Source organism: Prionailurus bengalensis, chromosome A3 (genome assembly GCF_016509475.1).
Source record: "Prionailurus bengalensis isolate Pbe53 chromosome A3, Fcat_Pben_1.1_paternal_pri, whole genome shotgun sequence".
NCBI lineage: Eukaryota > Metazoa > Chordata > Mammalia > Carnivora > Felidae > Prionailurus > Prionailurus bengalensis.
This window is the reverse complement of record NC_057354.1, coordinates 24056620-24078476: the sequence shown is the minus strand read 5'-3', so window position 1 is coordinate 24078476 and position 21857 is coordinate 24056620. Positions and strand designations below refer to the sequence as shown.

Below are 21857 nucleotides of genomic sequence, written 5' to 3'. Positions count from 1 at the left end.
ATACAGATGCAAATAAATGAGACAATCTCAAATAGTGTTGTAAGAATTAAATTAAAAAGTCCATGTTTGGTGCTTGGCACAGCACTTCACATAATGGTATTCAATAAATATCTGCTGAATAAATGAGTGGTTGCTGTAATAATTATTATTAGGTAGGTGCCCAACAATTCCTCAATATCATTATTATTAGTGTCCAACGGCCTAGAGGGTAAAATGCTTTTATTTGATGGGCATGAATCAACTACCTACCTCGTCCAAAGCACTGTGGGAAGCAGAAAGATGAATAAGGCATAGACACTGTGCTCGGTAGGAAGAGCTATAACTGTGGATGACAGCTGACTGCGCAAAAGGTGCTGAAGGTCCTACATTCTGAAGGAGGATCAAGCTACTTTGTGGGCAAGGTGACATTTCAGCTGGGCCTTGAAGGGTGAATAACATTTGGACACATCAAGACAGGAAAAAGGTATTCTTGACAAAGGAAACACATGTGCAATGGCCTGGAAATAAGAAATCCAGGGTCACACATGGAGAATGCAGCATAGTTCACTTGGCTCTTGCAGGAAGGCCTGAAGAGGTATAGTGGGCCTCAAGTAGGCAGTACGAGTCCATGGTGGTAGGGGCGCCCGGGTGGCTCAGTCGGTTAAGCGTCCGACTTCGGCTCAGGTCATGATCTCACAGTTTGTGGGTTCAAGCCCCGCGTCGGGCTCTGTGCTGTTGGTTTGGAGCCTGGAGCCTGCTTCGGATTCTGTGTCTCCCTCTCTCTCCACCCCTCCCTGCCTCACGATCTGTCTCTGTCTCTCAAAAAATGAATAAACATTAAAAAAAATTAAAAAAAAAAAAAAAAAAAAAGAAGTCCATGGTGGCTCTGAACGCAGACTCATATACTCAGAACTGGTTCTGTAGGCACTTGGGAGCAACTGAAAGTTTATACACATGACAATGGGAAAAATCATGGCAAAGGCCTCCTTACCCCGCCCTTTTTACCTAGGAACATGGCCATGAGCTTCTTATCCTGAAGTAGGATGGCTCCTTTCACCAGGTACTCAAAGTAGGAATCCACGCCAGCCCCAATGCCCGAGTCCTGGGCCACCCACTTTCCAGTGAGCACATCAATATGGTTGCCAACCTGAGAGAGAGAGAGAGAGAGAGACAGAGAGAGAGAGAGACAGAGAGAGAAACTTAGTCCCAAAAGAGGGCTCAAGACCAAACAAGGATCTCTCCATACCCCTGACTGGCCAGTCAGATGCAAAGCAGGCACCCCAGTGCTCTCAGGAGACATGCAAGCTATTGGGGTGTGGGGTTGGAAGACCACAAACTCTTATCAGTATCAGTCACTGATTGAGAACTGCTCCAGGTAGCATTACATCTTGGAACTTCCAGCTAAAGGCATGCAGAGCAGGCTCTAGGCCAGAGAAGGCCCATAGGGAAAGAGACACTGTCAGAAGACAGGCTAGTGTGCACAGAGAAATGGTAGGGGTTGAGAGGATATGGGGTCCACTATGGTTCCAGTGCTGAAGAAAAACCTGCTTGTGTTGGACTTACTAAAGGAGTTACCATAGGTCTCCAGAGTGGCATCTTCTTAAGGGATTTTCAAGAATTCCCCATATAAGTTTCACTTTCAAGCTTAGAACCAGACTTGCACAAACCATGTCTCTACCTGAATACTTTCAGACAACTCAGTCTTTGCAAGTCATAATGACTCACCGGAGGAAGTCTTAATACATCAACATTACTGCTAAAATAAACTGACGATCAGAAAGGTTGAGTGACTTGTCCAGGGTCACATAGTTTCGATGTAGCAAGGCCTGGGGTCAAAACCAATTCTGACTAAATCTAGTGCTATTTCCTGGACAGCTTTGGCTCAATTACTGTTAGTTTCACTGGATTATCTGATTTAAGAGCTGAAACCAACTTTAGAGATCATCTGGCCCAAAGCATGTTCAATTTCCATGGGTTAATAGGTATTAGAGAAGAAAGGGAAGCTCTGGGTTCAAATAAGCTTAGAAAACGTTGAGTTAAGCAAAGTTAAATAGATTTTACTTACTGTAGGATTTCACAATAACCTTTCACCTTTTTGTGTTCGTTATGATTCTCCAAAAAAAGGATGCAACAGTTGACCCTTTAACAATGCAAGTGTCGGGAGTGCTGAGCCCCACACAGTTGAAAATCTGCGTATAACTTCGGACAGTCTAAAAATTTAACTACTAATAGCCTGCTCGAGTGGAAACTTTACTGATAATATAAAAGTCAACTAACACATATTTTGTATGTTATGTATATTACATACCGTATTCTTACAATAAAGTAAGCTAGAAAAAAGAAAATGTTTTGAAAAAATCATATAGAAGAGAGAATATGTTTATAGAACTGTACTGTAAAAAATCTGTGTGTGAGTGGGCCCATGCAGTTCACAAACGTGTTTCTCAAGGGTCAACTGTATATTTAGTATTCCTCAGACTTAACTGACCAGGAATTACCTTTTCATACAATGGCCCACCATTCAACATGTCTCAGCACTGGTGTTCTAAGAAACACAGTTTAACAAACACAAATAGACCATGAAAATGAGGGTCAGATGGGCTGGCGATCTAAGGTTGCCATGTGAGTCAGGGGCATGAAGCCTACAACCTGCTTCCTAGAAGTCAGAGAAGTTCATGGAACCTAACCTCTACAACACAGCTCCCTTTCCCTGCCAGAGGATGTGCTCTCTCTCATGCTCTCTTCCCCTGTCCGAAACTTGAATTAGAGGCTTGGTTAACTTTCAGTGTCCTGATGCTAAGTCCTAGACCACTGCTGAGGTCACTCTAAGTGTCTCTTGGCTGGGCTGCAACTTGTTGCTCAGGGCCCCAAATCTTACAAGCAGGGGCTCAGGTGGCCGACTTGACTCAGATGGAAAGGGTGGCAGCCGACCTACCAGCCCAATATCTGACCGGCTCTCCCAGAGGCGCATGAGGGCCACTCTGGCCACATCTTCGAACACGGGGTCACCAGTGAGGCTGCTCAGGGTGGCAAATTCTACAATGAAGGTCCCGATCCCTGCTGTACAGGTGACAGGGGTTTCTCCCGGGTTCACGCCATGAAGCAGGTTCACCGTTCCATACGGCATGCCAGTGGGGGTCTGAAATGCTGAACAATCACAAAATTATGATCCCAGACAGGAGCAGGGACACAGGGATGGTTCAACACAGACCCAAGCCTGAGGCCTGAGCCAGCACTTCCTCTTTATCTCCTGGATGATCTGCTAGAGACTGAGCCAGAGAAGGATACAGGTCATGACTGGAGGGTCCTTAGTGGCTACCTAACCCAGGTGTTATCAAGCACTGCTCGACGTGACCCTCTTGCCTATGATGAGGAGAAAAGCAGTGGGCTATGCTCTCGGCTGCCACACCCACGAACGCTCACTTTAGCTAGAGTAGCTCTACTTTTATTTAATTCACACCATGCTCTCAGAGGCCAGCCAGGTAACTCAGTGTGAAGCAGGTAGGGTTGAAGCCACAGGAAGTGACGGGGCTGTGGCACACTGAAGAGCATGTTCCATTAGAATCCATTCGTACACTTTTCTGTTTTGGTTTTTTTTTTTTTTGAGTTTTATTGAGATATAATTGTCATATAGCACAGTGTGAGTTTAAGGGGTATGGCATAAAGACCTGACTTACCCTATATTGCGAGATGATGAACATAGTGAGTTAATATCCATTACCTCGTATAGATACAAAAAGAAAAACTTCGGTTTTTTCCTTGCAATGAGAACTTTTAGGATTTACTCTCCTCGCAACTTTCAAATATATCACATGGCAGTGTTAGCTATAGTCATCATGTTGCATGTTACAGCCCCGGTACTTACTTATTACTGGAAGTGTATCTTTTGACCACTTTCATCCAATTTCCCCTCATATACTTTTCCAAGTGCAATTATAACCAAATGAAACCTATCTGCAGACCCTAAACAGCCCCAGAAGAGCCAGTTTGGGGTCCCTGCTCTAAATAGTTTAGGAGGAGGGGCACCTGGGTGGCTCAGTTGATTGAGCGTCTGACATCAGCTCAGGTCATGATCTCATGGTTCGTGTGTTCGAGCCCTGCATCAGGCTCTATGCTGACAGCTCGGAGCCTGGAGCCTGCTTCTGATTCTGTGTCTCCCTCTCTCTCTGCCCCACCCCTGCTCATGCTGTCTCTCTCTCTCAAAATAAACATTAAAAAATAAACAAACAAATAGTTTAGGGGGTAAACTATTATTTTTTTTTTTAAGAATATAAATCACTAAACTACTGATGTGGTCCAATCCTCAGTTTACAGGTAGGAAAAGTCATGCCTGTAAGAAGTGACTCAAAGGTCATACAGAAAGAGTCAAACAGAGCTGGAATGGGAATGCCTGCCATGCGCCCACTCCTTTATGCTCTGCCCATCCCACCCTGGTGCCTTCTGATTCAAGGCAAGGAACTGGACAAACAGCCAAAGGCAGAGATTTCCTCTCTAGGCCAAAAGGTCAAATAACCCCAGAGCAGCCTGTGCGTCACCAAACTGTGAACAAAGTTATCAAAACTTCCAAGAACTGTAAGGTCTGGCTACTCTTGTAAGTGATAAATTTGCTGAGTGGCAGGCACCAATGGTAAGGAAGGAGAATGCAAGTCACAACCAAGAAGGGCTCAAAGAATATTTCAGAAAAGTCAGGCAGTGTTAAAAGAGGGGGAGTGACAGGGGCACCTGGGTGGCCCAGTCAGTTAAACATCCGACTTCAGCTCAGGTCATAATCTCACGGTTTGTGGGTTTGAGCCCCACATCAGGCTCTGTGCTGACAGCTCAGAGCCTGGAGCCTGCTTCAGATTCTGTGTCTCCCTCTCTCTCTGCCCCTCCCCCACGCATGCTCTGTCTCTGTCTCTCTCAAAAATAAATAAACACGAAAAAAAAAAAAGTTAAAAAAAAAAGGAGGGGGAGTGACAAAATCCTATTTCTTTACCTGAATGGCAGATACCCTGGGGCTTGCTCCAATATGTACTTTCCAGTATGTACATTTCTCAATACAAAATGTTTTTTAATGATTCAAAAAAAAAAAAAAAAAAGGGGCAACTAAGCAGTGTGCTCTATGGATGACTCACACAGGATATGATGTTTGAGAGGAGACACTCAGGCCATGAGCCGTGAGCCGTGAGTGGATCTGAACCCAGCTCACTCACTGTCCTCCACTCATCTCCAGAAAGGGAGAACAGTGATGGCCCAGAGGCTGGTGAAAGCACAGAGTGATGTGTTTGGGTGTGAACAGCCCCAGAGTCTCCACCACGCCCTGAAGAGAACACAGTGTCCAGCTGATGCTATCGAGCCCAGCTGCTGCCCCACCAGACAAACACACTGAGGCTTGACCTGCTGCCCTGGACACAGCTTAGCTCCAAAACGTGTCCCTCCCATTTCAGTGGCGTTTGAGGTTCTCCAGGCACTTTCTCCTTTCTGACCTCATTTTCTGCCTCCCAAAAAGCCAATGTGGCATGCAAGCAGGAATTATGAATCCCTTTTCAGAGATGGGAAAACTGAGCCAAGGAGAGAAGAATGGCTTGGTCAAGACATTGGCTAGTTCAGAACTGGGGGCTCCTAATGTGCAGCTCAAGGCTTTTCTCTGGAACCCTTTTATTCCAGCAGTGTGTGGGCCTGAGAGGGGGCAAAAGGGCTCACTCAAATAGGAACAAGAATCTTCCACCCACCAGGCTGGCCTTCAGCTCTCTCCTGCAAACAGTAATGAGGTCAGCTCATCCATCCTGGGCCATGGTCTGACAAGCCCTCAAAATGCCCAGGACTCTCCTGACTTCCATGGTGGGTGGCCAGAGGTAGAAATACTAACTGTTTGGATGAGGAACAGAAGAAAATAGCTCGGCATTGCCACTCTTGTCTCCAGCAAGAGAAGCAGGATCCCGTGGACTGCATTTCTCCTGCATGTCAGTGTGGGTCTTACCTGGGAGGAGTTTTCGGGCTGCCTCCTCAGCCATCCTCAGGAGAGGTCCAGAGCAGGGCCATCCGGCCTCTACTTCCACTCCAGCCTTCTTTGATAGCAGGTGAGCAGACAGAAGCCCTCCTACCACTACAGATGGCACAAAACACAAGTGTCAGAGTCCCAAGGACCAGTTTTTTCTCTTGTGTCAATTAAACCTACATACTCTGTTGAGCGGCTTGCTGGGAAGGGGCTAGAGCCACCTAGTGAAAGAATCCCTTAATCCCACATATTGGTGCAGTGTTAAGTTCACAGATTCTCTTCTTCTTGGTGGGTCACAAAAACAATGGCTATCACTTTTTTTTTAAAGTCCCTACTGTATACCAAGCACTAGGTACTACTGTCTCTTCAAATGAAGATACTGAGGTTCAGAGGGGTAAAGTGACTTGCCCTGGGTCATCCATCTAGTAAGTGGTAGGGCCAGGTCTGTCTGATTACAAAGCCTGTGCTCATTCCACTCAGTCACTCTGTCTCCCAATCCCCCTAAGACCTGGGGTGAGGGGCAGAGTAGTTATTACCTTCATTGTATTAATTAACCTATTTGAATTTATTACACAATACTTAGGACTTGTAAAAAGCCATAAATGTTCTGTATCTGGAAATATGGCTAAATAGATATCCTGAATGGCCCTCTCATTGCAAAAAAAAACTTGTGACCTTGAGCTTCAGCTTTCCCCTCCTCTTGGCAGAGGGGGAACAAGAGACAAAGGCAGGACCTACCAAAGCGGAGAGTCTGATAAAAGATAACCTCCGTAAAGTTGGGATCTGAAAGAATTATATACTCTGTGTAAGGATGGATCAGAATAAACCCTACCCACCTCCCCTAGCATACAGTTAAGGAAAACTGCAGGCCTCAAATCTTGATGCCAAATAAAGGGAAGAAAAACGAACAAACAAGCAAACAAACAAATCTCCACTAAGAATTAGTAACTACAGGACGGTACTAAGGTTTACAACCTGAATTCATACCAACTAAGTAGTCCAGGAAAACTCAAACCTTTAGCATAAGTCAGTTTTTGGTAGACAATGCCTCCAGCCACATGGAAGAAGTAAACAAAAAACTCTAGCTGAAAGAATTCACCTTCAATCTAGGCCTCAAAGAAGCCCAGGGATAAAGTCTAGGGAATGAGTACACATTAAAATCTAAATAAATCACAGGACATACGAAGAAACAAAGCATTAGGAGTACGAGCCAGCAAAAATGACAGTAGAACAAGACTTACCAACACATCAAATACTGGAACTATCAGACACAGAATACAAAATAATTATGTAGAAATGTTTAAAGAAATAAAAGAAAGGCTTGGAATAGATGAGTAAGTAGCAAGAAATTATACAAATGACCAAGCCTAGGGCTGCCTGGGTGGCTCAGTCAGTTAAGCGTCTGACTTTGGCTCAGGTCATACTCTGTGTCTCACTCTCTCAAAAAATGAATAAATGTTAAAAAAAATTGTTTTTAATTACATAGGCATGTTTTTCTTTTTAAGTCTACTCATTTTTTAAAAAAATTTTTAAATTTTTTTTTATTTTTGAGAGAGAGAGACAGAGTGTGAGCAGGAGGGGCAGAGATAGAGGGAGACACAGAATCCGAAGCAGGCTCCAGGCTCTGAGCTGTCAGCACAAAGCCCGATGCAGGGCTCAAACTCACAGACAGTAAGACCATGACCTGAGCCGAAGTTGAACATTTAACTGACTAAGCCACTCAGGCACCCCAAGTTCACTTTTTTTTTTTAAGTAATGTCTACACCCAACATGGAGCTCAAACTCATGACCCCGAGATCAAGAGTCACACACTCTTCTGAGCCAGCAGGGCATTTCTACATAGATAGGTTTATTAGCAAATAAAATATATCTGAAGAGAGAATTAGTGGACTTGAAAACAGATTTCAAAAAATTACCCAGAATGCAACACAGAGAAACAAATTTATTTTTAAAACACACCAAAGAGATTTGGAGGATATAGTAAGAAGGTATAACAAATATCTGGCTGGAGTTCTAAGAAGAGAAGAGGGAGGAAATGGGGAGAGGCAATACCTGAAGAGAAAATAGTTACGAACTTTTGAAAACTAACGAATGACACAAATTCTTAGATGCAGGAATCCCAAGCAAGATAATAAAAAGAAATCCACATTTATGCACATCACAGTAAAACTGCAGAACACCAAAGAAAAAAAAGATTTCAAAAGCAGAGTCTGTGTAATAATGATTGTTAAGGCTAAGTGGTGGGTAACCCAGTTTATTATATATATTTTCTCTACTTTTATATATTTTTTAAAACTTCCATAATAAAAGTTTTTAAAATGAAGAAACAGCCAGCATAAATAAAACCAATCATCTGCAAAGTAACAATTAGATTGACAAATTACTTCTTAATAATGACAATGAAATGAGAAGACAATGGAAAGATTTCTTCAGTGTGCTAAGAGAAAATACTATCAAGTTAGAACCATATGTCCTGCAACGTTATCCCTCAAAGACCAAACAAAGGCAGTGAGATAAAGACATTTTATATAGGGGCTCCTGGGTGGCTCAGTCAGTTAAGTGTCCAATTCTTGATGTAGGCTCAGGTCATGATCTCATGGTTTGTGAGATGGAACCCCACATCAGCTCAGAGCCTGCTTGAGATTCTCTCTCCCTCCCTCTCTGTACCTCTCTCCCCCACGGCCCCCTCTCAAAATAAGTAAATAAGCTTAAAAAAAAAAAAAAGACATTTTATACAAACAAAAGCTGAGAAAATCTTCCAAGAACACATGTGCACTAGAGGACATTCTAAAGGAAGTACTTCAGATAGAAGGAAAGGGATCACAGATGTAAAGTCTGAGACACAGGTAGGAAAGATGGCCAAAGAAATAAATATAGAAATATACAAGTAAATATAGAAGTAAATCTAAAACGTCAAATGTATAGAACAGCAATAATGTATGGAGGGCTTAAGACAAAAAACTAAAATACATAATCTATAGCATGTGGGTCAGGATATTCTCAGAGCCAGGTTTTGTACTATTCAGGAAAATAAAGATTTTCATTAATTCCGTAATGTTTGTTAAATTTGTAATGTTTGTTAAATTTTCCAGGAAACTATTTAAAAAGTCAGATACTGAGCATAGTCATTAATAAGAGGAAAATGGATAAGGGGGAGAAAAGTCAACCTAAAGAAGGCGCGCGCGCACACACACACACAAAAGAGGATGAAAAGAACACAGAGAAGATGGGACAAATAGCACAAAATAAAACCACAGAAATGAATGCAAATACCTAAGTTATTATAGTAAATGTAAATGGATTAAATGCTTGAGTTAAAAGATCGTCAGAATGGGTAAACAAAATATAATATATAATTTATAAAAGATATATCTGATCATAAAAATACAGAAAGATTGAAAGTGAAAGAGTAGAAAAAGATACCAGTCAAATGCCAACCAAAAGAAAGCTGGTATAATTATATAAATATATATAATTATATACATATGATATGAATATACCAGCATATATGTATACATGTACATATGCTGGTATATTCATATCAGCAATAAAGAAATATTCATATCAGCAACAAAGGTATAAGGTATAACAAAGGTATAAGGCAATCTTAGCTTACAGAAGATAAATTGGGCTCTGAAGAAAATTTGAGGCCAGCAGTGAGCATGGCTTCAAACTCCCATCTGATCCCTAAACCAGGATTTTATATCATGCTGTCTTTGTTCTTTAATTTTTTAAAAAACTTATCACATGTCTGTAATACAAGTTTCATTGCAAAATACGTACAAAATAAAGATGAGCAAAATGAGGGAGCAAAAAATAACAGCCTCCAGAAGTGACAGTTTGTTAAGCCACTGGTGGTCTAGGAGTTCACTACAAATAAGGGTTGTAGTAGCTTTATGAGAATCACTGGAAACCTGCTAAAAATATTGATTCTAGGACCCAACCCAGAAATCCAAATTCATTAGGTTTAGACTGAAACCTAGACAATTCAACTTTTATTTATTTATTTATTTATTTATTTATTTATTTATTTATTTTAAATTTTATTTATTTTTGAGAGAGACAGAGATAGAATGCAAGTGGGTTAAGGGCAGAGAGAGAGGGAGACACAGAAGCAGAAGCAGGCTCCAGACTCTGAGCTGTCAGCACAGAGCCCGACGTGGGGCTCGAACTCACAAGCTGTGAGATCATGACCTAAGCCAAAGTCAGATGCTCAACCAACTGAGCCACCCAGGTGCCCCACAATTCAACTTTTTAAAAGGTCCCAAATAGTTCTGATGGGCAGCAAGTTTTGGAAACTAATGCCCTAGACTTGCACTACATAATATAATCATGAACCGTGAACCACGTCACTATTTAAATTTATTTATTTTTTTTAAAAATTTTTTTTTTCAACGTTTATTTATTTTTGGGACAGAGAGAGACAGAGCATGAACGGGGGAGGGGCAGAGAGAGAGGGAGACACAGAATCAGAAACAGGCTCCAGGCTCTGAGCCATCAGCCCAGAGCCTGATGCGGGGCTCGAACTCACGGACCGCGAGATCGTGACCTGGCTGAAGCCGGACGCTTAACCGACTGCGCCACCCAGGCGCCCCATCACCATTTAAATTTAAATTTGTTAAAATTAAATGAAATTAAATATTCAGTTCCTCAGTTGCAGTAGACACATTTCAAATGTTCACTAGCCAGGTGCAGCTACTGGCTACAACACTGGACAACACAGACATAAAATATTTCCGTCATCACAGAAAGTTCTATTGGGTAGCGCTTCTTAGGCAATAAGTTCCAAGAAGGCGAGGATTACATCTTTCTTGTTCATGGCTGTATGCCTAGCACCAAATACATGTTAAATATGTGAGTAATTCTGGCACATCTCTTTCTAGTCTCTTCTCTGCCCCCTGCTCATGTCTGAAGCTGATGGGGGATCCTGAGACCGCCACACCCCACCCTCTAGGAGGAAAAAAGATCTCTCTTCAGTCACTGGTTTTGGCCAAGTGCCCTGGCAGGGTTGACCCTTAAGATTCTATTTACCACCTCTTGGTTTACACAGAGGCAAAAACTCCACACTCTTTTCTTCCAAAACCCCAGCAGGCAGCCCTCACCTCGGATGTTGGTTTCAAACACGGAGGCATTCACATCAATATCAAAGTCTACGTTGTCCTGGAGCACTTCAACCACTCTTTGGAATTCTGAGACATTCCCCAAAATCTGGAAGAGAAGAAGGTCTTGATAGTGAGGCTCTCTGAGGCTTGAAGGCACTGAAGATCGAGAGTCTGGGATCCTATGCTGGTGTGGCCATCACTTATTCAACTAAGATCTATAGTTTCGGTTCTAGTACTGGTGACAGGAGAAGGAAACAGTGAGATCTAGAAACCACGGAGACCCAATACCAAGAGACTGGTTAAGTCAATTCTTAGTTACCAATTCAAGAGTCCTTATGTACCCATTTAGTGGAAACAATAGAGACTGTAGACTGCATAGTTTTGATATTTGCAGCAGATATCTGTTGTTTTTAAACTTCTCTGGTCACATTCATCCTTGTGGAAAACACTGCAGGTTGGTTGGCCCAACACAGATTCCCAATCTCCTTTACCCTGGTAGGTTCCCAATGTGGTGGCTGAAAATCCAGATACTTGCTTTCTCAGCCTCCTTTGCTGCTAGAGGTGAATGTGTTACCCAGCCAATGCTAAGCCTTGAGAAGTCTACTGGGGGCACTTCTGGGGAAAGATTCTGTTTTCCTAATAAAAAGGGACAGATACCGCTGGCATGGTGTTTACTCTTCTTCTTTCTGCCTTGAAAGCAGACTTTACTTCTAGAGCTGTGGCAGCCATTTTAGACCATGAGGTACTAAGCATCAGAATGAAAGCCAATACCCTAATGATAGTAGAATGGAAAGATACAAAGAGCTTGGGTCTCTGACGGCATCACTGAACAGCCAACCCAATGCTAGAAATTACCTCCAGACTTTCTTTCACTCGAGAAAATTAAACCCTTTTCATTTAAACCATCAGCCAAATGCAATTCTGATATCTTTTATTCTGATAGTAGTGCCTCAATTTGAGATATCACTCTTTTTCCACAGTCACTCTTGCAGTTTGGGAGAGGCTGACCCCAGTCCTTCAGTAGCAAGAATGGGTACTTGAATCTGGACCACTGGACTGTATCCCTTGGCCAGTGACTGGTTCAGGAATGAGTGTGTGACCCAAGCCAGATCAATGAGACTCAACTTCGGGAATTAATTCAAAAGGGCTGATTCCTCCCCCACACACAGGTTCCTGACTGAGTGGGAAGTAAGTTTGGAACTACTGATGGCTACTCTGCCAGCATAAGGAGCACCTGAGAACACAGCTAACAAAGAAGGCAGAGATAGGAGATGGAAAGATTCATGAAGACTTGTTCATATGCCTGGATCCAACTGATTCTGAGGCCAGCCTTTACCTGGACTTTTTAGTTATCTGACTCAGTAAATTCCCTTCTTTGTCTATATTGGTTTGAACAAGAAACCAAAACAATCCTGTCTCAGCATTCAAGGCCCTCGATGTTTGGACTCAAACTACCTTTCTGACCATGTCTCTCGCTGTTCATCTTCATCTAACCTATCTTCATCTACTTCAGGAAAACTATAACCACTATTTTCCACTTCTTGCCTTCAGACATGCTCTTTCCTTTACCAGAAATCCCTCCATCCTATGTCTGCCCATTTCCAAATCCAATCTATCTTTGACTGTCTAAATGTCATGTCTCTAGGAAGCCTTTGATCCCTCCAGCTAAAAGGAACCCTCTTCGCCTGTTAAAAGACTCCAGTAACTTTATCCACACAACTCTTAGGGCACCTATTTCTTTCCACATGAAGAGAATCTTGCCTGGGAAGGAGCCTCATTCTTTCCTGCATTCCCCCAGGGTGCCAAGCGCAGCCCATGAAGCAATTACTCAATGTTTACTGAATGATTACATGAATCTTTTTCCACACTGCAGTTAGTAATCTTCTCAAAACAGAAATCTGAGCATTTCCTGCCCTCTACTTCAAATATTTCAGTGGCTTTCCATTGCCGTTAAGTTAGAAATCAAAATCCTTAACACAGTGAACAAGGGCTTCCATCATCTGGTCCCCAACCAGACCCCCGGCTCCACTTTTCTTCCTGAATTTCCTTCTCCACCTCCCAGACATAATGGCCCTGCTTCAATTCACTGCCTTTGCCACACTCTCTCCTGCCATAAGGCCCTTGTACAGGCTGTACAGGCTGTTCCCTCTGCCTGGAACACTCTGTCCTCCCTCACTTCCCTAGTTGACACTTGCTTCTCTTTCAGATCCCAACTTAAGTGTCATTCTCTCTCCCTTCTTCTCTCTCTGCCCCTCCCCTACTCTCCCTTTCTCTCTCTCTCTCAAAATAAATTAAGAAAAAATAAAAAAAGAAAAATTATATCTTCAAGGTGATCATAACCATGTAAATACTATTAATTTATATAAAAATGAGAAGGGGTGACAGACCAGAAATAGTGAAATATGGATAAAGTTGTTAAATCCTCTCTTGTGGCCTTTTTAAGGAGGATGATTAAGACTTGGAGTCCTACAGAATTAAACTCAAGTCCTAGCTCTGCCACTTCATAGCTGTGGACCCTGGCCAAGCCATTTTACCTCTTCTCAAAATTTATTTTGAGAGAGGCAGAAACAGCATGCGTGGGGAAAGAGCAGAGAAAGAGGAAGACAGAGAATCGCAAGCAGGCTCTGCAACGTCAGTGCTGAGTCCAATGTGGGGCTCAAACCCACGAAACCGAGATCGTGACCTGAGCCGAAACCAAGAGTCAGACTCTTAACCGACAAAGCTACCCAGGCGCCCCTGCCATTTTACCTTTCTAAATAATAGCTTTCCTGACTTGAAGAAGGAGTAAAGGATGTACCTTATGGGGTTGTTAGAAGGGTTAAACAAGATAATACACACAAAGTGCTTAGCACAAGCCCTACACATAACACACTAACTAGTCACTGCTATTTTTATCACTGAACATGTCCAATTAGAATGTAAGCCTCTGAAGGGGCACCTGGGTGGCTCAGTCAGTTAAGCACCTGGGTCTTGATCTCAGCTCAGGTCATGATCTCAGAGTTCGTGAGATCAAGCCCTGCAGTGGGCTCCGCGCTGACAGTGTGGTGCCTGCTTAGGATTCTCTCTCTCCCTCAGCCCCTCCCCTGAGCATGCATGCACACACTCACTCACTCTCTCTAAAATAAATAAACTTAAAAAAAAAAAAAAAAAAGGGGGCGCCTGGGTGGCGCAGTCGGTTAAGCATCCGACTTCAGCCAGGTCACGATCTCGCGGTCCGTGAGTTCGAGCCCCGCGTCAGGCTCTGGGCTGATGGCTCAGAGCCTGGAGCCTGTTTCTGATTCTGTGTCTCCCTCTCTCTCTGCCCCTCCCCTGTTCATGCTCTGTCTCCCTCTGTCCCAAAAATAAATAAACGTTGAAAAAAAAAATTAAAAAAAAAACAAAACCCACCACATTTATGTTTAGAATGTAAGCCTCTGAAAACAAGGAGGGTCTCAAAGTCTCTGTATCCCCCAGAGAGTTATACAGGCCTATCACGGTTCTGTGTTCATGACAGGTGTTCTGTAAACATCTGCTAAATAAATGACCCTGAATACATTTGGAATTCATCGTTTCCCTCTATCTAGCTGGGCGACCAGAATCTGAAGCTTCGGAATACAGAGATGAAAATAAAAGGCCCAAGTGAAGAACTTGTTTTTCGCCCACAGTCAAGCTGCCAAAAGAGGAAGGACATTGGTTGCACAACCACGGTGAGGTAAAGGAACAATCAAGACACTTACCAGCAAGGTGTCCAGGGCATCAATTAGCGTCAGAGAAAAACTGTAAAAGGACAGAAATTCCAGCTGCTTAGTAAGAAAATCAAACACAAGCTATGAAGGTTGCCCCAGATCAGATACCCCCAAAACTAGTAAGTGAGGCACAGTGATGACTCTTCCCGTCCCAGTTTCCAGTCACAACAGAGAAACCCTAGTGAAAATTACCAAGAAGCTCTGACCCATTTAATGCACTAGGGAGGATGGGCTGATGTAGCTCAACTGTGGTTAAACATATCACCTATATTCACTGGCGTTCTTCTCTGCCATGGGGAGGCAGTATAAGATTGGGGCTAAGAGCACAGGCTTTTCCACATCTAGGAATTTATCTCAATGTGCACAGATCTGTATGCTTGAGAATGCTCATGGCTGTACTGTTTAGAAAAGCAAAAAGCTAGAAATAACACAAACATATACCAGTTGAAGAGTGCTTAAATTGTAGTACATTTAAACAGAGCAAAACTATGAAGTTGTAACAAAAAATTGTTATCTATTGTTCTATGGGCTAATATTACAATATTCAAATTATATTGTTAAATGAAAAAAGACGAAGGATAGAATAGGCAGTGAGGTATGTTTCTATCTGCATTTTCAAAAAGAAATATATAGACAAAAAGCAGATTAGCAGTTGTTTGGGCCAGTGGTGGTGGAGGAATGAACTATAAAGCAGCACAGAGAACTTTTTAGGATGAAAGAAATGTTCTCTATCTTGACTGTGATAGTGGTTACCAGATGCTTCAAATGGGCACATTTTATTACATGTAAGTTACGACTTTAAAGAGTTAATTTAAAAAGATACACATACACATATGATGGTAGAAACCAAAAATATTTTGGGGAGGATACACAAGAAAGTTAATAGTGGTTGGAATTCTAGGGTATGTAAGAGACTTACTTTACTGTATATGATTGTTTACTGTTTGAATTTGCCTTTTGCTTATATATATTTTCCAACTAAAAAGAAAAAAAAAGAAAAAGCAAAGAAAACCAGCACACACTTTGTTGATTACTTAACTTCTCCAATCCTTAGCATACTCATTTGTAAAATGGACAAAACTACACTTAACTCCTAGGGGTGTTGAGAGAATTAAATAAGACACAAGTAAAATGCTTAGCACAGTGTTTAATCAATGTCAGCCTCAGCTAAACGCAATGATCTTTCACTCAGCAAGGAACAAGACAGAGAATTCCACCTCGTAAGTTTTTATTCTAGTGGAAGTAAGAAAAACAAACTAGTAGCAAGTGAAAATGATAGCATCAGAGAGTGAGAAGTGCTAATAAATAAAAAAATAAAATAAAATAAAAGGGGTGATTTGTGAGAGTGACCTGTAGGGGGTGGGTAGTTAAGGGAGCTAATACTTAGGTGACATTTTGAGAAATCTCAAGAAGCAGTCAGTAATGTGAGGGTAATGGGGGAAGTGTGTTTCAGTTACACTAACAAATGCTCTGAAGAGTTACATCCCCTCCTGGGCCAGTTTAACCAATTACAAAATGAAGGGGTTGGGTCTTCTGATTTCTTGGAAACCTTCCTCGACAGCCTAGGACTCCAGAGGTTTGTCCAAGTCCCCAGGCTGGTGCCTGGTACTGTCATGGTTGGAGCTCAAAGGTCCCGTCCACCAGGCTAACCCAGGCTTTTTCCACAGTGGGATCCAACTTTCCAGGAGGCTGGGTGGATCCTGGTGGATTGGAGGGAACGTAGCCTCACCCTCGCTAGCTTTTCTGGAATTGGCGAGGAGACCGTGAAGCCACCGGCCCCAGGTGACCCGCCCGCCTAGGAACCGTACTGCCAGACCCCAGCCGCCCCCTTGCTCCTCCACTCGCACTACCTGCCCCAGGTGTCGTGCCCGTCACAGGTGAGAGGTCGCAGCTCGTCGTAGGGAAAGGCATTCTCGAGGTAGCTGTCGTAGGCGTGGTAGAACATGGCCTTGACTCGCTCCCTGGTGCGGGGTATGAAAAATGAGGCAGGGGAAAGGACAAGAATAGGGCGGAAAATGGGAATCACCACCTGAGCCCAGTGGCGGGGTCTGAGCAGGTCGGGGTGTCGGAGGGGAGGGGCGGGGGGAGTCCTAGAACGTTGGGAAAGGAAAGGGACCGGGTCTGCGCTTCCCCTTCCCCAACTCTGGAAGGGATAGGAGCCTGACCCCTTTCACCTGTAGTGGGCGGGGTCGGGCGCGGAGCCACCGGGACCTGGCGCACCATGGTGCAGGGGCAGCAGCGCGCACAGGAGGCCGAGCGGGACAAGCAGCCGGAAAGGCATAGAGCCCGTGTCCTGTCAGCGCCGCCGCCGCGCTAGCAGCCACCGCCACCCGCTCATCCTGCGAGCCTCTGCGGGTTGTTCCGGGAATCCGCGCCACTGCGCCTGCGCGCCGGGAAAAGAAAAAAAAAAAACAAAGTCACCCACTTCCGGACTACAAGTCCCAGAATACAATGGGAGGCGGAACGTCGGCAAAGAGTATCTTGGGACAGTCTCTGAAGTGGAAATCAACGTGGCTGAAAAACAGTGGCTACTACAGATACTATGATTAATTAATGTTTTAGTAACAGCATTTGTTAAGCGCTTATTGTGTACTAAGACTGTATTGAATACTTTAAATACATTATTTTTTTTTTCAACCTCCTTATAGACATAAAGACAGGACAACAGGGACTCAATGTTGAGTGGACGTACATAAAGAATGGATGAATAATGTTCAGACATTACCATTTTTAGGCATATTGAGTTTCCCAAGGCAGTTCCCTGATGATTGTGTGAGGTACAACTTACTTCCATTTATTTGTCCAAAGCTGCTACTCAATATTTCCAGAAATCCCTTTAAGTTCTACGAATTGACGAATTCTTGTCATTTCTTTCCTCCCATTTCGGATGAGGTCACATAAGTATGGTCTCTTCAGTCTCCATCCCAACTCAGAAGCTTCCCTCTCCCAAACCCCTGGATCATCTCAGTGGTAGCAGGCATTTAGAGCATCCCAGATGAGAATGAAGACCCTGGGGCGCTATAGCTTTGAGAGGTTTGAGACCAATTTTTCCATTTGCCTTTTGGCAATATCCCAGATTTTGGTCAGTTCCCAGACTATGGTTAGTTTATAGCAACACCCATGAGTTTGGGCAGTGTGATGTGCAGTAGAATCAGTCCTGGATTTGAAGTGAGATCTGGACTTCAATTTCAACTTTACCACTTACAGCCTCTATGTAATCCCGGGCAAGCTTGTCCCCTTATCTGGACCCAGCTTTCTCATCTAAAAAATGAGGAGTTTGGGCAAATGGATATATGAGATCATTTTAACTTGAGCTGTCTGTAATGCTAGGATGGCCATGCTGTTTGCTGAAAAGCCAAATAGAAGTGGCAGCTAAGTTCCTTTGAGTTGGAATGAAGGTGAGTTTGTTCTCCTTTGGTCCATCATCCTTAAAAATATCCCTCAGATAGATGTCCCCAAATGCCATCAGTCGATATGAAAAGTAAAACTCTGGGGGCACCTGGGTGGCTCAGTAACGTAAGGGTCCAACTTCAGCTTAGGTCACGATCTCGTGGTTTGTGAGCTCGAGCCACACACCAGGCTCTATGCTGACAGCTCAGAGCCTGGACCCTGCTTCAGATTCTATGTCTCCCTCTCTCTCTGCTCCTCCCCACTCGTGCTCTGTTTCTCTTTCAAAGATAAATAAACATTTAAAAAAATAAAATTAAAACTCTGACTTAACAGAGACAGCTTGAGGTAGTACAGTATAGAGGTTTAAACTGTGGGCTTTAGATTGAACAAACCTGACTTGGAGTTACTACTAGCTCCATCACCTATTAGGAGTGGTGGTCCCATCATTTTGTCTTTTGAGCCTCATTTTACTCATCTGTAAAATAGGAATAATATTAGTACCTCCACCCCCAACAGGATTATAAGGATTCAGTGAGCTAAAGTGCTTGTCATAGTGCCGGGAAGAGGAAACACTAAGAAAAAAAAAAAATTAGGATGTTTTTGGAAATTCTTCTTGGAAGGGCCAGATGATAGGGAAAGGAGACAACAGTAAACTGAGACTTGGATAACAGCACAAGGGCACTCTATTAGTTTCCTGTGACTACTGTAACAAATTACCACAAACTTGGTGACTTAAAGAAACAGAAATTGATTCTCTCTCAATTCTGGAGGCCAGAAGTCTGAAATCAGTTTTACTGAGCCAAAATCAAGATGTTGGCAGGGCCACATTCCCTCTGGAGGCTCAAGGGGAGCCCTACCTCTCCATCTTCTCCTGGAGAAGAGAAAGTTGCTGGCATTCTTTGGCCTGTGACCATATCACCCCAATTTCTGCCTCTGTCTTCACATCACCGTCTCCTTCTCTGTGGGTGTGTCTCACTACTCCCTCCACTTGTCTCCTATAAGGACACTTGTGATTGCATTTAGGTTCCACTTGAGTAATACAAGGTAACTTTTTGAGTAAACTCCATACTCTTTTTCAAAGTGGCTGCACCAGTTTGCATTCCCCCCAACAGTGCAAGAAGATTCCTCTTCCTCCATATCCTTGCCAATACCTTTTGTTTCTTGTGTTGTTGATTCTAGCCGTTCTGACAGGTGTGAGGTGACAGCTCATTGTAGTTTTGATTTGCATTTCCCTGATGATGAGTGATGTTGAACATCTTTTCATGTGTCAGCCATCTGTATATCTTCTTTGGAAAAATGTCTATTCATGTCTTTTGCCCATTTTTAAATTTGATTATTCATTTTTGGGGTGTTGAGTTTTTTTTTTTAATTTTTTTTAACGTTTTTATTTATTTTTGAGACAGAGACAGAGCATGAACGGGGGAGGGGCAGAGAGAGAAGGAGACACAGAATCGGAAGCAGGCTCCAGGCTCTGAGCCATCAGCCCAGAGCCTGACGCGGGGCTCGAACTCACAGACCGCAAGATCGTGACCTGAGCTGAAGTCGGACGCTTAACCGACTGCGCCACCCAGGCGCCCCGGGGTGTTGAGTTTTATAAGTTCCTTATATATTTTGGATACTAAGCCTTTACCGCATATGTCATTTGCAAATATCTTCTCTTATTCTATAGGTTGCCTTTTAGTTTTGTTGATTATTTCCTTCACTGTGCAGAAGTTTTTTGTTTTATTTTATTTAGTTTTATTTATTTAAATGATCTCTACACCCAATGGTGGGGCTCAAACTCCCAACACTGAGCCAGCCAGGCACCCCAGAAGCTTTTGATTTTGATGTAGTTTATTTTTCCCAATAGTTTATTTTTGCTTTTGTTTCCCTTGCCTCAGGAGACGTACCTAGAAAGAAGCTGCTATGGCGAGTATCACTGCCTGGAGCACCTGACTGGCTCAGTCGGTAGAGCATGTGACTCTTGTTCTTGGAGCCATGAGTTTAAGCCTCACATTGGGCATAGAGTCTACTTTAAAAAAAAAGAAAGTTACTGCCTGCGTTCTCTTTGAGGATTTTTATAGTTTCAGGTCTCACATTTAGGTCTTTAATCCATTTTGAGTTTATTTTTGTGTATGGTGTAAGAAAGTGGTCCAGTTTCATTCGTTTGCATGTTGCTGTCCAGTTTTTCCAATGCCATTTGTGGAGGAGAAATTCTTTTTTCCATTGGATATTCTATACTGCTTTGTTGCAGATTAATTGACTACACAGTTGTGGGTTCATTTCTGGGTTTTTCATTCTGTTCCATTGACCTATGTGTCTGTTTTTGTGTCAGTACCATACTGTTTTGATTACTACAGCTTTGTAATATAACTTGAAGTCTAGAACTGTGATGCCTCCAGCTTTGGTTTTCTTTTTCAAGGTTGCTTTTGCTACTCGGGGTCTTTTGTGGTTCCATGTACATTTTAGGACTGTTTGTTCTAGCTCTGTAAAAAATGCTGTTAGTATTTTGACAAGGATTGCATTAAATGTGTAGATTGCTTTGGGTAACATAGACATTTTAACAATATTTGTTCTTCTGATCCATGAGCATGGAATGTCTTTCCATTTCTTTGTGTCATCTTCAATTTCTTTCATCCGTGTCTTATAGTTTTCAAAGTACAGGCCTTTCGGGGCGCCTGGGTGGCGCAGTCGGTTAAGCGTCCGACTTCAGCCAGGTCACGATCTCGTGGTCCGGGAGTTCGAGCCCTGCGTCGGGCTCTGGGCTGATGATGGCTCGGAGCCTGGAGCCTGTTTCCGATTCTGTGTCTCCCTCTCTCTCTGCCCCTCCCCCGTTCATGCTCTGTCTCTCTCTGTCCCAAAAATAAATAAACGTTGAAACAAAGTACAGGCCTTTCGCCTCTTTGGTTAGGTTTATTCCTAAGTATCTTACTATTTTGGATGCAATTGTAAATGGATTTGATTCCTTAATTTTTCTCTCTGCGACGTCAATATTGGTGTGTAAAAATTCAACAGATTTCTGTACAATGATTTTGTATCCTGAGACTTTACTGAATTTGTTTATCAGTTCTAGCAGGGTTTTTTTTTTTTTTTTTTTTTGGTGGAGTTGTTCACGTTTATAGTATCAGAGCATCTGCCCCCCCCCTTTTTTTATGTTTACTCATTTTTTGAGAGAGACAGAGAGAGAGAGAGAGAGAGAGAGAGAGAGCACGAGTGAGAGGGTAAAAGAGAGAGGAAGACACAGAATCCGAAGAAGGCTCCAGGCTCTGAGCTGTCACCACAGAGCCCCACATGGGGCTCAAACTCACGAACCATGAGATCATGACCTGAGCCACCCGGCACCCCTACCCTTATTAATCCAAGGTGTTATAGGCAATAATTTCTGCCCTTAAGAACTTGAAGGACAATGTGTGGCATACAATGAAAAGTCCAAAGTAGTCAAGCCACAATCCTTTCTTTTGAAGTGCTTGCAATTTGGGTAAAAAGGAAAGGTGTCTATTGGAGAATATTTGGAATTATAGAGTGTTCATGTCTTCCTGTGGGTGAGTAGAGTTTGAGGATGCTCAGATTGTATCAGTTCCCAAGGTGAATGTTCTTGGTCTCTGTGCCAAGCAGAATAGGCTTTGGACTAGTGGTCAGAAGCCCTTGGTTCTGTATGGTTTAGCCATCATTTCTGTGTGATCTTGAGCAAGTCGTTCTCCCTTG

The 21857-nt window shown here is 43.1% G+C and overlaps 1 protein-coding gene across 3 annotated transcripts in view; it reads right to left on the bottom strand.

Annotated features, from left to right (window-relative positions):
- Positions 1-17159, bottom strand: part of EDEM2 (ER degradation enhancing alpha-mannosidase like protein 2) — a 31263-nt gene extending 14104 nt beyond the window's left edge. Inside the window, exons 1-8 of one of the 3 annotated variants that reach the window (XM_043604678.1) lie at positions 16958-17152; positions 16634-16744; positions 14775-14814; positions 11059-11164; positions 6695-6739; positions 5939-6064; positions 2915-3126; positions 985-1126 (exon numbers count right to left, since the gene is read on the bottom strand). In XM_043604678.1, the coding sequence (XP_043460613.1) occupies positions 985-1126; positions 2915-3126; positions 5939-6064; positions 6695-6739; positions 11059-11164; positions 14775-14814; positions 16634-16744; positions 16958-17064 (889 nt within the window). In that variant the 5' untranslated portion in view covers positions 17065-17152. Of the gene's footprint in view, positions 1-984; positions 1127-2914; positions 3127-5938; positions 6065-6694; positions 6740-11058; positions 11165-14774; positions 14815-16633; positions 16745-16957 lie in introns of all 3 variants that reach the window. The other 2 variants (XM_043604679.1, XM_043604680.1) reach the window with 2 other exon arrangements.
- Between the last annotated feature and the right edge of the window lie 4698 nt (positions 17160-21857).